Genomic DNA, 15,172 nt, shown 5'->3' on the forward strand with positions numbered 1-15,172 from the left:
TCTCACAAGCTGCTTTTTAAAGAAAGCAGTAAAAATATGCAGGGAGACAAGACTTCTGAATAGATATTAAAGAACCATGGAGCCACTTAAGCTGTCATGTTGCACATACTCTCTTCCAGCTGCTGCTTCTCCGGCAGGAAAAACACGATCTTGATCATGCCAAGGGCTGCTAACCTGGGCTGAACAGATGACGCAATGCCAGGGAACAACAGTCCTGCTTCCTGTGCAAGGCATGACGGAGAGGCAATCACATTCCACGCCTTCCTGTGATGAGCCCGTGCTTGGAGCTCTGAGGACTTTTGTGAAGCAGCACATGGAATTCCTCTGGATTATCAAATGCTGTTTGAAAACTGCAGTGGGAAAAGGCCAAACAAAATGAGCAGGGCCAGCAGTAATATTAGTTGTGGTAAATGAAAAGCAAATCACAGCTACAAAGTCTGAGGACTTTAAAGCTTGCAGCCAAAGAAGAGCTTTCAAATAGGGCTGTTTAACAGAAGCTCTTCTGAGGAGGGCCCATTCCTGCACCTCTGTACCTCTGCCCACTCCTCTCAGCACCTGCTCCTAGATCTCTTGCCCACGAGTTTGTCCTTACTGACCATGCTGCTGCTCCTTGGACACTCTCCTGTGACAGAGCTGTGGGAAAGTGAGTTGCAGGGAATTCAGATGTTGCTAGGCCTGTGAGTAAAATCTTCACACGTGCTTCATTCTTTGGTTTTGTTAATAAGAATTTCATTCTAGCCTCAAACATGAAGCTGTGACAAGGCCAAGGTTAAAACTAGTCATAGTGGAAGAACATTTACAGCTCTTGAAGGATACAGATCTTAGTCAGAGAGCCCAAAGGGGAGCATCTGACAGTGCGAGATGCTGACTGTTGAAGTGACTCTGCTGATACAAATGTTAGTGCCAACCTCATTTCTTTGCAGAATTCAACTCCTAAGGCTTCCTGATAGCTTCAGAAACCAGGATGTGCTGTGACAGTTTCTGTATCGAGTGCCTTGCTGGAGCACTCTGTCAGTATAACTTTTTTCCTCATTTCACTTGTTGATGGATCATATTAAGAATGAAGAAGGCTCAGTCGCTGGCTTCAATTCGAGCATCACACTTCCATTGCTCTAGGATGCAAGCTACCTGAAACAGAGAGGTACACTCGGGTTCATTTTTGCTGAAATCTGGTTTTGGTGCTGAAATTTTAGGAGTTGTATGGACAGACCAGGAAGGAGCAAGCTGCCACAGTACCCAAAGATACTACCCAGACCTTGTCTTACTGCATGTGCACTTTTGTCACATGGAGCTGCTACCCCGGGCCACTTCTCATCTCAGGACTGACTTGGACAACACCACTGAAGATGCTTTTCAGTCAGACTGTAATCACCACTGGACATGCCACAGAGTCTCTACCCCTAGAGTTACTGCAAGTTGTTTCCAACCACAGCCAACCATGTCCTTCTCTAGCAGCTGTCTCTGGAAGGGGCATGAGCTGAGGGCCTTTCTGGAAAGCAGCAGGTTGCCAAGTCTGTCAAACAGCTTCCTAATTCTGCTCTGGCATGTGAGGGAGATGTGATGAGTAAGGCAGCTGCCATGGAGATGCAGACTTTTGGCAAGCTGCATCTGGACCATGCAGAGAACACACAGGGTTGACACAGCCCTGCAAAGCAATCAATTAATAATTAGTAAAGAATTGCCAAAACTAATGGTGCTGGCTGGAGTCAGCTTCTGAAACTTAGGTGAGAAGGAGCTTGAAATGTGCATAGATGGAGCTCCTAGACATTGAAAAAAGGTAACTGAAAAACAGATTTTAGTCCTTTCCCTGATAGAAATGGCACTCGGAAGTGTGTGACTGGACAATGGTTGCATTCCAAGAGAGTTCCAGCTGAAGCAGACCTGGGGATATCCCCTGGGCCAGTTCAGTATGACCTCACTGAAGTGCTATATCCCTGCATGTGACCTTCCTTCAGGTAATCAGCTGTTAAAGTGAAGCTGAGGGGTAGCAATTCTACTGACAGGATTGTTTTCTTGGTTTGTCACAGCCCCAGGCTGTTCAGATGTAAGCCCTTAGCAAACAGGTAAGCTCTCAAAATGAGACATTTCTTCCCAGCTCAGAAGAATTTCCCATTTTCTCAGAGAGAAGACTATTTACTAACTTCTCTGCATCATGGCAATGCTGCTTGCAGGTTTGTTTTTTTGCTCTTGCCATTTCTCCTGCACAAGATAAACATTACTGAATATTTTCACTTGGCTCCTCGGTGGCACAGGTGCCTATGCCTCAGCACAGTTGGCTCCCTGTTAGCTTTCCAAAAGACTTGTCACAGAAAGGGAAGTGGTGTGCCAGCACAGCATTTAGCAAGGCAGTGAAGAAAGGGAAGTGGGAACCCAGCAACTGCACTTACCTTCATAAATAGATTCTGTTTTACACCCCAGGAGCACACTTCTCTGCATGGCTGCCTCTTGTGCTAGTTAAGCAAAAACTTGTCACAGGAAACAAAAATATTTCCCAGTTTGGCTTTAATGCAAAACCTGTTCTTTGTTCTTTTGCATACATCAAATGTCAGCATCTCTATACCTCTCTGGCACTCAGCTGGCACAAAATACAGAACACAACCAGGTGCATCCTAGCAGGCCAAGCATCCTGAAGAGGTTAGCAGCCGCACTTGGTGGGAGGAGAGGGCTTGGGCTTGCTTTATTTTATGTCCATTGACCACACTAATTGTCATATTTAGAATACAGAATATAACCTGTTATGTAAATGCTAAGGTTTGAGTTAGTTTGATTTTAGCCCTCTAAGAGGCAGACATGTAATCTTCAATTTCCTGCATCATCAGCTGGGGATGAGGAGAATTGTTAGAACAGAAAGAATTACCCCTACAGGTCCCTTTCTCCCAGCACCAAGCTTAAAGATGCTTTGACAATTAGCTTTGACAAAACACCTTCCTAAAACTAAGGCTGATGCATCTGTCCTTGGCTACTGTGGCTAATTAAAGTACACAGGAATATTCTTTCCCCAATATGCAAAAGGCAAATTTGTCTCTATATTTGTATTTATATCTTTGTTTGTATTCAGCCTACTGGCTACATTTAATTTCACTGTAATTAGAGTCAGGCATCCACTTTACATTGGATGTTCTGAGCAGAGAACACGTTCCTGGATTCTCATTGCATTTCGTACATCCTAAGGAACATTTCTATGCAAATTCACTCAAACTTTACAGCATACATCTCAAATATTAGTGTTTGCTGGGCTTTCAGTGGAATATTTTGAGGGAATTTCAGACAAGCACTTTCAAAACATAATGGGCTTCAATAATCACCTTTTGTAGACTGACAGCTTTTGGGTTGGAAAATCTGATCTCTTCTTTAATATTCAGTAGCATTACAGTGACAAAAATTCATTTATGACTCACTAGGCTGGGATCTGATGAAAAGCATTTAAAAATCCAAGCAGATCAATGGTGTGTAATCACTGCCAGAGAGGGAACTTGGCTAAGCAAAGGGCTTCCTTCGCAGGCTCCGCTGTGAAAGCCTTACGTGTTTACGGCTGCCGCTGTGCACACTCGGTTGGCAGCACCTGAGCTGCAGATACCACCCTTGAGATTATTTTGCTGCATTTAAAATACTTTTTCAGAATTTCAGAGACTTGTTTTCTTTGCCAGTTTCCTCAGCATCGTTTTTATGAGCCAGTCAGCTCAGGCAGTCTCACCTTTTGAGATGCCCAGGCTTGCATTATGTTTCCCGTGTTGCCAGGCAGGCACAGTGCTAAATGTCTGCACTGCAAGTAAAACAAACAAACAGCAAGACAAGCAGCTCTGACTTTGTGCACACCTCCATAACACAATGAGCATTTTCAGATCCTATGTGTCAATTGGTGTGATGCTCAGTGGTGACATTTGTTTCTTGAATGTAAATGAACTCAGAAAACAAATAACATTGAGTTGAGAGTGTATTTATATGTGGATTGAATACACATCTCAATTTTCTCAATGAACTTCAGTTTTTAAACCATTATGGCCCACTCTGGCCTCTGCAGTTCGAATCACTTTGAAGCATTAGACCTTGCCTAGTGACAGCATGAGTCCCTATTTACTAGCAATTAGCCTGCAATTTTAACTATCCTCTGTTCAATTAGTCTTCTGAGAAGTACACACTGGCTTACACCTGCAAACTGAGGCGTGCTCCAGACAGCAGAGAAGCAGCAGCGTGTCCTTACAGCAGGGCTGACCTTTGGAAAGGTTAGACAAAGTTTTTTGGGGCACAGTCTTTTATCATTTGTGATAACCAAACAAGAACCCAAGCTAAGTACAGGTTAAGAAACAATTTCTCTTAGCTTAACCTCACTATGTTAATCAACTCTTTTACTACACACATAACAGCTGCAGTTGCAATGCAAGGCTTCATTCCAGTGCCTTAAGAAAATGTGTGGGTTTTCTTCCTTTGCACATCCTACTTATCTGGTCTAGAACTCATCACAGCTGGTGGCTTAAAGCTGAAGTCTAGCATTTATCTGTCTCCTCAACAGGTGTACAGCATGCTTTTTTTTTTTTTTTTAATAAATACAGACTTCTTATTACTAATCAATTGCATATTTCAAAGCTATACAGAAAGCAGCAGATGACCTCTAAGGTCCCTTCAAACCCAGGCCCTTCTATGATGACTTACAGCTTTCATCTGCTTTGAATTCAATATGAGGACACAGCTTTCAGATCACACATGCATTTGCCATTAGAGCTTTAGCTTTAAGCACGAAATTAGCACCACCAGAAGAATTCCAAATCACCAAAATAATAACAATCAGCCCAGGGATACCTGGTTAGTCTCACTGTAGTTACCAGACCTGCAATTTTGTACTGGATCATGAATGCAAGGACCAGGAGAAGAAGATTGCATCTTGGAAAGAAACTTGTTGTTTGCAAGTGGAGACCATATGTACCTTCTGAAAACATGGCTTTCACCACCACACCAGGGAGGAGAGCTGTCTTCTGTTCGCTGTAGAACGCACCTTCGATTCATCTCCTTCTTCTGCTTGACATTTAGCACTCCTAAGGAGGAGAAGACTAGCTGGTCTTCAAACTCCAGCTCAGTCCTAAGGCCACGCCAGGAAGAGATCTGGAAAGGCAAGAATGCTGAATGATCACAGGGGCAGTACACCTCCAAAATGGGCTGCCTTTGGGAAACACGAGCTCTTCTTTAAAGACATCCATGTGCAGGTTTAACAAGCCATCAGCTCACCACAAACTACCAGCAGGCGGCCTGCTGGTAGGAGATGGTTTCTGAGCACTGCACCAGCCCTCCCTCAGTGCTGCAGTGCTGTGGTGAAAACACTGCACGCTGCAGAGCTACACAGCAAGCACCTGGCTCTCCAGCACTTCCAAGGTGGCCAGATGTGCTCCAGGTATTCCTTCTGCCCTCAGGGAGGGAAGCCAAATGATGGCTCCCAAGCAGCAGTAGGGGTGCCATCCCCTTGTGACAGCAATGCTGCACAGCTTCAGGCACTAGGTATCTCCACCTTGCTCTCTTCTGGTTTATGAGATCTCTGTGCAATTGCACAGCTTCATCGCCTCCTAAGATTGCCTTTCGAAGTATTGCTGAGCGCAGCCTGAGAATCTACCATCCAACCCAGAGAAACCCTCCACTCCAGAAGTGCTTAACTATTTTTGCCTTGCTTAATTTGTAGGCTGAATACATTCTTCAGAGCTGCTTTTGGTTCAGCAGTTACTGCCAGTGAGGAGTATTTTGCAAAATGTGTATTTTCCTGTTTGAACAGCTCCTGCAGACAAGACAGCAATGCTTGCAAAGCCATAACTGCCTCAAGGAATAAGACATCACTGCCTTCGTGTCCAGGACAACTATCAAAAGAGTTGCTTTTTAAGCATGGACTTAGCTAACAGAAAAATGCATCAAATGCTGTTCCATTAGTTGCTGGTTTGATGGGTACCTCGTTACATCACATTCAGGGTGAGAGGATAATCCCTTTAGCTCTACAACAATTTACAAACCATGTTCTCTCAATTAGAGATAGCTTATTTGCTAACAAAACAAACCCCACAAACACTGCTGCCTCCAGCTCATAATGATTTTCTGTAAGTGTATCAGGCACAGCAGAAGGAGGGAGCTTGGTATCAGGAGCAGTGACACAGAACTGGAAGGTATTCCTGATAATCTAAGGCCAGACTGCTGTGCACACTTTGTGGATATTTCCACTCTACCAAAAGCCTGCTGCTCAGATGCGTGAAGCAACTGCAAGTGAAGCTATGTCTTCTTGACTCTGACAGCTTGGGACTGTTTTGGAAAGCTGGAAACAGGAGAGAAGCATGGCTGGAGGAACACTGCAAACCCCCTCACGTTTCAGAAACACAAAGAAAACAGTGCAAAGGAGAAAGCTGCTTTTGTGGATCTAGTTTATTAATAAGCATTGTAATTAACAAGACAACATGCTATACAGAAACCTGAAATAGAACTACTGCAGAGTGACTGGAGTTCAGCTGCTGCTGGACTGCAGTACATGTTGTCCAGCCACACGCCTTGAAAGTGTGGTTAGGGCTGCTTCAACACACAGACACACACTGCTCACTCTTGGGTCCTGGAGTATGCCATCGAGCAGGGAGCCTGCTCAGAAATACAAACTAGGGTATTTACAGGAGACTGGCAAGCTCGCTCTTCACTAGGGGTAACATAAGTTATACACATTTTTCCTATGTATACCAAATAAAATCTTTGCCTTCAACTGTACTTTGTGTCGGCACAAACCAATCCCCTCGCTTAGCCAGGGAAATCGTGGCAGCGACCTGCAGCATGATCCTTCAAGTGATAAAGAGCTCACTAAGGATTGGTCTCAAAGCTGCAAAAGCAAAACTTGAGCAAAGTCAAGCACGAATTTTCAAGGTTTAAAAACTCAGCCTTTGCAAGCTTGAATCAAAAAACCTTGAGTTAATCAACCATTACTGACTGGAAATGATTCAGGCCTACCGTCTTTGGCTTTGACCATGCTGGAAGCAGACAATGAAGGTAGCTCAGGGCTGCTGGGGTTCCACGCTGGGTTACAGTTCATCCACAACACCTGCAAACATCCCAAACAGATCTGTACACGTGGGGAGGGATAAATGTTCGAGACCAAGTGGCTGCTCACCTCCTACACTGAGCAAAAAGACCTGGCTGGAGCCAGCACCAGGTAACTAATGCTAGGTCAAGCTAGCTGTTCTGCTACCAGCCCCAAGCCCCCAGGCTCCGTTAGCATGGGCTCCCTGCCATGATCGTTAGCTCAATGGCCTGCATCTGGCCAGCTCCCAGCCCAGGGAGAGCAGGTGCTCAGCAGCCTGGCTGCACAAGCAGACATGCCTCATTATGCTTTCCTTAGATGTAAGTTCCACTTCAGAACATGGCACAGACTAGGAAACCCAAGAAACCAGCACCTTTTACTACAAACAGTTTGAGCTCAGTTCTTTTCGTGACATTTCTGTTTTAAACCTGACTGCTGCCCACTCTGGACAGCTGTCCAGGTCTCTGCCACCACTGCCCATGACTTGGGTGCAAGACTTGGCTGTGCAGCAAGCACGTACTGAGTTTGGGTGGGGACGATGATCCAGGCTAGACTGTGTGACACATTGCTTTGAAGGCAAAGGTTTTCCTTTATTGTTACACTGTATGAACAATTCTAATCATGTCACTACCATTTTACTGCATATTGTATATAGGATTGTTTTCTCCACCAATTCACACAAGTAAGAGAAAATAAGTTAAATGACTAAAATAAAAATTACACAAAAATATACAGCCTGTGTGCTAGATAAATTATTTATATCTATGGCAAGATGTGAGAAGAGTCTCTAGTAACAATATCCCTCTGGATACTGACATGCCACTCTGAAACGCTGCCTCAGGCCTAGAGTTTGATATATTACACATGCAATATATAAAATCGAGGGAGCCCAGTGTGGAGTGGCAATTGACTGCTCTGGATCTTGCTGACAGAATTTTGGAGTATCACAGCAGAATTCCATGGGTACAGTATTTTGTACTTCCTTTCATCAAATTAATCTTTACAACGCCTTTTCTGCAGCAACCTTTTGTGGTGGTTTGGGTTTGGAGCCTTGGTGTGGTTCCAGGAGAAGCAGGGATGGTTAATTACATCTTAGGAGAAAGCAAGAGCAAACCAGAGCCCTGAACTCGCCTTTGCAAAGTTTGTTGTTTGGGTTTTCTTCCCCTACCCATGGCAAAAAAACACTAATTCTGGCTGCTTCACCTTCCCCTGAAAATCATGAAACTGCAGAAATTAATCTTTTGCTAGGAAATTTCAGTTACAATTTTTGAACCAGAAAGAAAATATTGCCTAAAAACTAAAATAAAGGCATTCACAGCTTGGGGTCTCCAGTGCAGCTGCCGCTTCTGCACGCATTCGGAACAGCTGCCTCTGAAGCCCTCTGCTTACAGCAGGAAGCCTTAGCTGTCAGCATTGCCTTGAGTGTGCACAATTCATAGGTTTGGTGAATCTGTGTAAACTGCAGATAAGCTCTTCTTGCCCAGCCCTGGAAGGGGCTGCTCAGCTTTTCTCACTGTGATCCCTCCAAAGCAAACAACAAAGGGCTTTGTACATATCAGGTATGAATTACTCAAACTTTCAGCTGTCCTGGAACTGGGAGCTAGTTGTGTCAGCTCCAGCATGTCAGTACCCAAAGGATTATTACTGTTTTCAGGAGTCATGCAACTGGGAGCCAGTGTGCCACATCTTCTCTAAACGTTACTGAAAACTACAGTCAAAAGAAAAGAAAAGGAAAGTACATCATTAGATAACTGGATGTTCATTAATTAAACCCTAGCAGGAGGTTAAAAGTGAAGCTTCTTTCATTTTGCACATCAAATCTAAATGTGATTTGAATAGATTTACAGTGGGGACAGCAATATATAAAGCTAGTTATACCTGCCGGGCACATAAGAGAAGCTCTTTTAGCATTCATTGGAAACCCTCCACAACTTGAACTTGTGTAAATTGTACAAGCAGCTAATATTACAGCATTTTTACACACAGCTTGGTTTATAAATTACAGGTTTAACTTACAATATGAAGCCTATATAGAATTCTACCCATAGGAAATATTCACACGTTGTCTTTCTTCGCCTCACACAACTGGGATTGTCTCAGTGTAGGAAGAAAGCTACAGTATGCAGGTGTGTAAAGAACAAACTTCTTGGTATGTACACGCTGCAAATGACAAACAGGACAAGCAGCAACAGAGTGCTGGAAGGAAAGTGTGGTTTCTCATCTAAGAAAGGGGTCTCCTTTTCACCCACTCTACAATTTACCAGCTTTTTGGCTGCCACTCCGAAGTACACTGCAAAAAATCCCCCATCTTTAATGAGAATCATCTTGAGACTTTACCCAAGAGTCTGGTGGGGAATGCTTATGATTACATTTGTCAGGCTCTCCCTGCACAGATTCACCTTTCTTGGCTGAGCACTGTCAGTCACTCCAACAAACTAAGCCATCATCACCAGCACTCCTCCAGCTAACAGGTATGCGGTGAAGTAACTAACATTAAAGGTAACCTTTTACCAACTACATACAATGGGCGGATATAGCTTTAAAACAAAAGCCGTTTACATCACTGTAATATTCCTTTAATGCCAGTAGCTTGCAGCTACAACACTGGGTCAGCCAAAAAAACCTACCCCATTTTCCTACTATTTTCAGCAGTGCCCACATCATTTTCAGCTAACAGGGACAGGGGCCAAGGCGAGCTCTGCAATATCAAAAACTGAAAGTTTTAAAATAAATAGGCAATAGGCTTATATCTTGTCAAGCACAATGTGTGTCACAGAGCTGCTTTGTATTCTTGCAGAAAGGAAAACCTTGGCAATTAATTTCAGGGTTTGGTTTGAATATCCTGTCATCGCCGCGCTACTGCACAGAGAAAAGCCTAGCTGAGAGCTTTCTATTTCATCTGCTGCCTTCTTTCCAAGAATAAATACCTGTGGATTGAGACAATATACAATAAAATCAAAATCAGTTGTCATGTAAGTACAATTTCCCTCTGAATTATGTAAAAGATAAATTTTGAATTAAAGGTACGCCCTCCTTCGTGAGAATTCGACTGCAGGACCTCGTTCGTTCTGTTACGTAAGGCAATCAAATGAGCAGCTGCCCACTTGACCTCTATTGCTAAGCACGTGGAAGAAGATGTCTGTGAATATGCTGCAAATTAAAACAACAAAGAAAAATTGAAGTAGGATATATGTAGACCGTAATATTCCCCCAACTGCCCTAGGACATTGCTTTCAGCAGGGAGGAAGAGGTGCACTGTATGGCCATACCAGATGCTGTGTTTTCCTTCGAGCTGTTTGTGGGTTGTGAGTTCTCTCCCCCGTTTGTGGGGCTTACCAAGAGCTCTGGGAAACTTCCTTGAGGTGAGTGCTAGGGTCGAGTGTCCTGTACAAGGCTATTCACAAGCCCAGCAGTCTGCACGCGCAACACGGGCAGTGCCAGGCTCGCGGGCTGCGCTCGGGGCCGCGCCGGGCGGGCGCTCAGAGCTGGTGCTCGTGCACAAAGGCAGCGGTGCCGCCGGACACCGGTGCCTGGTGGGCCGCAGCAAAGCTGGCCAGGGGGATGACTTTGACGGGATCCTTGCTGGCATTGCAGTGTCTTTCGCAGGTGTTGTAGAACTGGGGCCTGGGCCCACCCTGGCCTTTGTCAGTGTCGTCCTTCGGCAGGGGCCTCCCGAGCGTGTGCCGTCCCTCTGGCCTGGCTGCGCGGCCCCAGCCCGGCTGGAAGCCGAACGACGGCAAAGGGCTGTTGGGCTGCTGGTACTGTGTCAATGAGGGAGGCATCCAGCAGTTGTCGGAATGGCCTAGGATCAGGCACTCCTGAGTGCAGGTTTCAGAGGCTTCGGCGAGGGCTTTCTGGAGATTTACTTCGATAGCTGGGAGGATGGAAAAAGACAAGACGTTACCAAAGGTCCGAAGGCTGCCGTGCACAGGGAGTCAAAGTCAACAAAGCAATCTCAGGTCTGCAATAATGGCCACAGCCTGGAAAGAAAATCCCCCAGGTACACCACTCAGTGAAGGTTTAGTTGTTTGCAAGTGTGACATCTGCAGCATTGCTGCTGGCTGCTTGGCAAAAGCTAATGCTCAGTGACCAGATGATAGCAGCACTACGGCTTACAGTCCCTTGTCACTCTGGAGATGTCCAGCTCTGTAAAGAAGCTCAAGGGCTTTATCACAGTTAATACCACGTGTCCCTGTATTGCACGTAACTAGGTGAAAAAATACAATGATTAAAATTAGACTTCTTTTCAAACTGGATTTTTTATTGTTTTGACTCTGCTTAAGCCAAATGAAATTAATGTGGACACACAGCCAAAGATGGTACATTGGCTTCAGAGGTGCACTGCAGAGCTTTAAGAATGAGAGGCGTCGTAACATCGGTTTTAAAGAGAATTGATTTCTCCATGCATTCAACACTGGAAGCCTTGAAAAATCAAAGGGTAATAGCAAAAAGCAGCTGTAACCTCTGTAGTTTACTAGTAATCGAACCAGGGTTGCTCAGCAGATGCAAGGTTTGTGCCCTTGGAAAAGGATTATAGAAATTATGATTTGTTCAAAGGCAAAGCAAAGTAGGCAATCTGAAAGGCGTGATCTGAAATACGTAAACACTCTTAATCAGTGTCGCTGCAACTGGGGCTTTGCCCTGCTGTGTAAGTTCAGACTGCGAGAATTGAACTTTTACAGATCATTCCTTGGAACAGTTTTCATGTTACAGGTGTCAATTCTACATTCCCTTGCCGTGCACATGGTGTAAGCACATCAGGAGCAAAGACTGATTTAGATTAGATCTGATTAGATGCTTTGCTGTGTTGTCTCCACAAAGCTTTCCAGTGAGAGACACACACTTATTTCTGAGCATCTGTCTTCGTAAAAATAACTCTTAAAACTAGATTCTGGCTCATAGAGGCTGGAGTAGGTTTGCCACTAGGAATCACTTCTAGCAAGATGAGTTTTGTGTAGGAGCCTCTGAGCTGTGTGTTCAAACACATGCTGCATTTCTGGTTTAGTAAATACTCTGCTTGCTGAAAACTGTAACAGCTACAAAGCACAAACACTTATTGCCATCTTACATCTCAAAACAAGTTAAGTTTTTCCTCTGGGCACTAAGATATTTAATGCTGGGGTACTGAAACATACAATGCTGCTGTCCAAAGCACAGGGCATGGGAGCTGAAATCTACTACCCGTAAGCAGACACCTGGCTTCTGATTGTCTCATGGATGCCATATTCTTGATTACTTCTTCAGAGTGTGGCTGGGCCTGTGCCAGCCAAAGCAACGTTTATAAATGCCATTTGCTGTATTACTGCCTTTTCAACACGTCTGCAGTCACTTTGCCTAGGTATTTTTCAGTGTAATCCTGACAAAGCTTTGGCACCTTTCTGTTGAAATACTAATCCAGTTTTGATGGACAGCAGGAGATATAAATATGGAAATGATTCAGCAGAGGAAATAGTTCCTGCAAAATAAAAAGTTACTACAGGTAGATTAGGCTAATCTCTGTGTGTCCTGCTGCCTGCTATTAGAGACATAAATCTGAGCAAACAGAGGCCTTGTTAAGCTCTTTAATTAGCCAGGTTCCCTTCCCTTTTGATAGAGGCAATCCACTGAAATCAGCTACAACCCTGAGTTAGCCCTGGTTGTGTTTATTAATACAACAGTTCTGATGCCCATTACCTCAGTGTTACTTTGTATCTTCAGGATATCTAATCACACTTTAAATGCTATTAGTTTAGTTAAACTGAAAAGCACAGAGTTACGAATTGTGAAACAATACAGCTACATTTCTAGCTCTTCACAGCCAGCAGTTGCAATTCTTACCCTGTTCCATCTCGAACTTCAACATGAGAACAAACAAAGCTAAAACATCCAGACAATTGTTTGGCAATAAAAGCTTAACATCTGAGCTTTAGACAAGGTAACAGCAGACATAAAAGATCCCTCACAAAACATTCTCTGCACCATCTCAAAAGACCAGGAGGACAATAATTTTGTGCCATGTGTTGCCAGACTACCTGTAGCCTTGGGAGATGTTACCTTGCTAATAATAAGAGCAGTCAGCACCACAGTCTTGGCTATTCTGTTAAGAGATAGTTTATTTAAAAAGTAAAACAAAACAAACAAACCCAAACCAAAAAACCTTTATGACAGGAATACCAATTATGCTGGCTTTGAGCAGGGCTTTTGTTATACAACAGTCTGCAGTGTGGGGGTGGTTAGAGGACACTCCCTTGTAGCAATCATAATCGTCCCTTCAGTGCTGGGGTTCGGTGCACCTCATCTGGGTTACCAGAGGATGTTTGTCATCACTGCTTATGGTTAATAACATGCAAAACATACAGCTCCTAACTTTGAAAAGACTCTTCTGCTCAGCTCCTTTGCAGTGTTGCACAACAGGAAACAAAAGGTGTTTAACAAATACTCTTCTGTACGATGTCTGACCCTTTTGGGGGCTTGCTTTGTTTTGGTTTTGGGTTTTTCGTTGTGGTTTGGTTTGGTTTTTTGTTTGTTTGGTTGGTGTGTTTTTTCCAAAGTAACAGTCAAGTATTGGTTCATAATATACTGCACTCGTAACAAACAAATCTGAAAATCAGTTATAACCTTCACCTCTAGACTCACCTTTAAAGGAGTACAAAATTGTAAAAGAAAAACAGAGTTTTGTGATTTTTGTAAGCCGGATCACCTGTGGACAGGCCACAGCATTAGTGTAACCTTGAGCCAGCCTTCAGGAGCCTGGGTATGCTGCAGGAAAGCAATCTCACTACAGGTGTCGCAGCAAATACAGTGAGGCAGGCAAGGGCCCCAGTAGGTGCCTTTAAAGGGACCAGAAAAAGCTCACAACCGATCTGCTGCCGTAAACACCGCTGGCAAGGACAGCTGGGATGATGAACAGTCCCTGTTTGGAATAAAGTAACAATAAAGAAAACCAGCAGCGTGCAATCCTATGGTTTTAGCATAACAAATCAAAAATGACTGTTGGAGCATAATTCACCTGGGTTTGAATGACCTAGAACAAAATGCAGGAAAGTCTCTGCGTGAGTATTCACCAGGAATTGTCTTCCTCTGTCAGCTCTCCTGGGGCACGAAATGTGGCTGCTTCTTGTCAGTCTAACTCATTCTCCAATTTCCTAAAACAACATCATTCTGCTGCTCCTTCAGCACCTTCAATCCTTCTGAATAGCTACTAGGCACTGGCATTGCACTGCCTTCTAAACCATGCTTAACTTATTAAAGATAGGTATTTAACAATTCCCTGTTCTGTCACAGACTTTCCCCCTTCCTTCCCGCAGTAATAAACCCTTAATTTTATGTACGTTTTTCATACTAGATGGAGACTGTTCAACCACAACAGACAAGTGACATGAAACAGAATTTTTAAGCCATAGAGCTGATGACACTCATGCACATGTGAGTTCACCACTTTGATTTGAGCTTCAGATTGTTTTAGGATGGAAACCGTGCTTTAAATTGTCTGCCTCAGAACTCGGAAGATTTTAAAAGAAGGTGTCTGTCAGCTCTGATGAAATGTTTAGAGCAAAACTGTCAAACAAAGCTACAAGCACAACAGTTAAAAGACTTTCTTCGTTGTTCCACAGCCTTTATCATTTATAGGTCAAAGCAGTTTTCAGTAAGAATATTTACTTTCACTGCTGACAGACTGGATCCCAGCCCTGGCAGGTAGCTGTCCTTCAGTCTAAACAATTCTAAAAAAATACCCTCTGATACTTTTGTCCCAGATTGTTTTGGTTGGAGACTTTCTGTCTGTGGAGGGCTTCACAGGTATCAAATAAACACACTGGTTAGTTTTGATTGTGAAGGCTGCAGCACTCTGTGCTGCTGCTCTCCAGCTCAGTCTGATTCTCCCAGCGAATTCGCACAGGAGGATGTGCTGTTAGCACCACTGTGTTGCTGAGAAGTTAGGATCACAGGATCATTTCAACTGGAAAAGGCTGTTAAGATCACTGCAGCATACGCTTGCTGTGCATGATGCACTTTCTTTCCTGCCCTGTGCCCTTCCCTCCACCCCCAACAGGCAGACGTACTACTAAGACAACACCAAGAGAGTTGGGTCTCACTTGCATCACAGGACCATATAAAGACTTAGACTGGAAGGGACATCTGAAGCCAGCTGATCTAAGCAGGCTGTCT

General features: G+C 44.1%; 1 protein-coding gene across 2 annotated transcripts in view; it reads right to left on the reverse strand.

Annotated features, from left to right (window-relative positions):
* Window positions 1-10,506: 10,506 nt before the first annotated feature.
* The window catches only part of PCDH11X (protocadherin 11 X-linked), a 419,667-nt gene continuing 415,001 nt past the window's right edge, over window positions 10,507-15,172 (reverse strand). Inside the window, exon 7 of one of the 2 annotated variants that reach the window (XM_054169524.1) lies at window positions 10,507-10,901. In XM_054169524.1, coding sequence (XP_054025499.1) covers window positions 10,507-10,901 — 395 coding nt within the window. The remainder of the gene's footprint in view (window positions 10,902-15,172) is intronic. The other variant, XM_054169525.1, reaches the window with a different exon arrangement.

The sequence above is a fragment of the Dryobates pubescens genome, chromosome 18, assembly GCF_014839835.1.
Source record: "Dryobates pubescens isolate bDryPub1 chromosome 18, bDryPub1.pri, whole genome shotgun sequence".
Taxonomy (NCBI): domain Eukaryota; kingdom Metazoa; phylum Chordata; class Aves; order Piciformes; family Picidae; genus Dryobates; species Dryobates pubescens.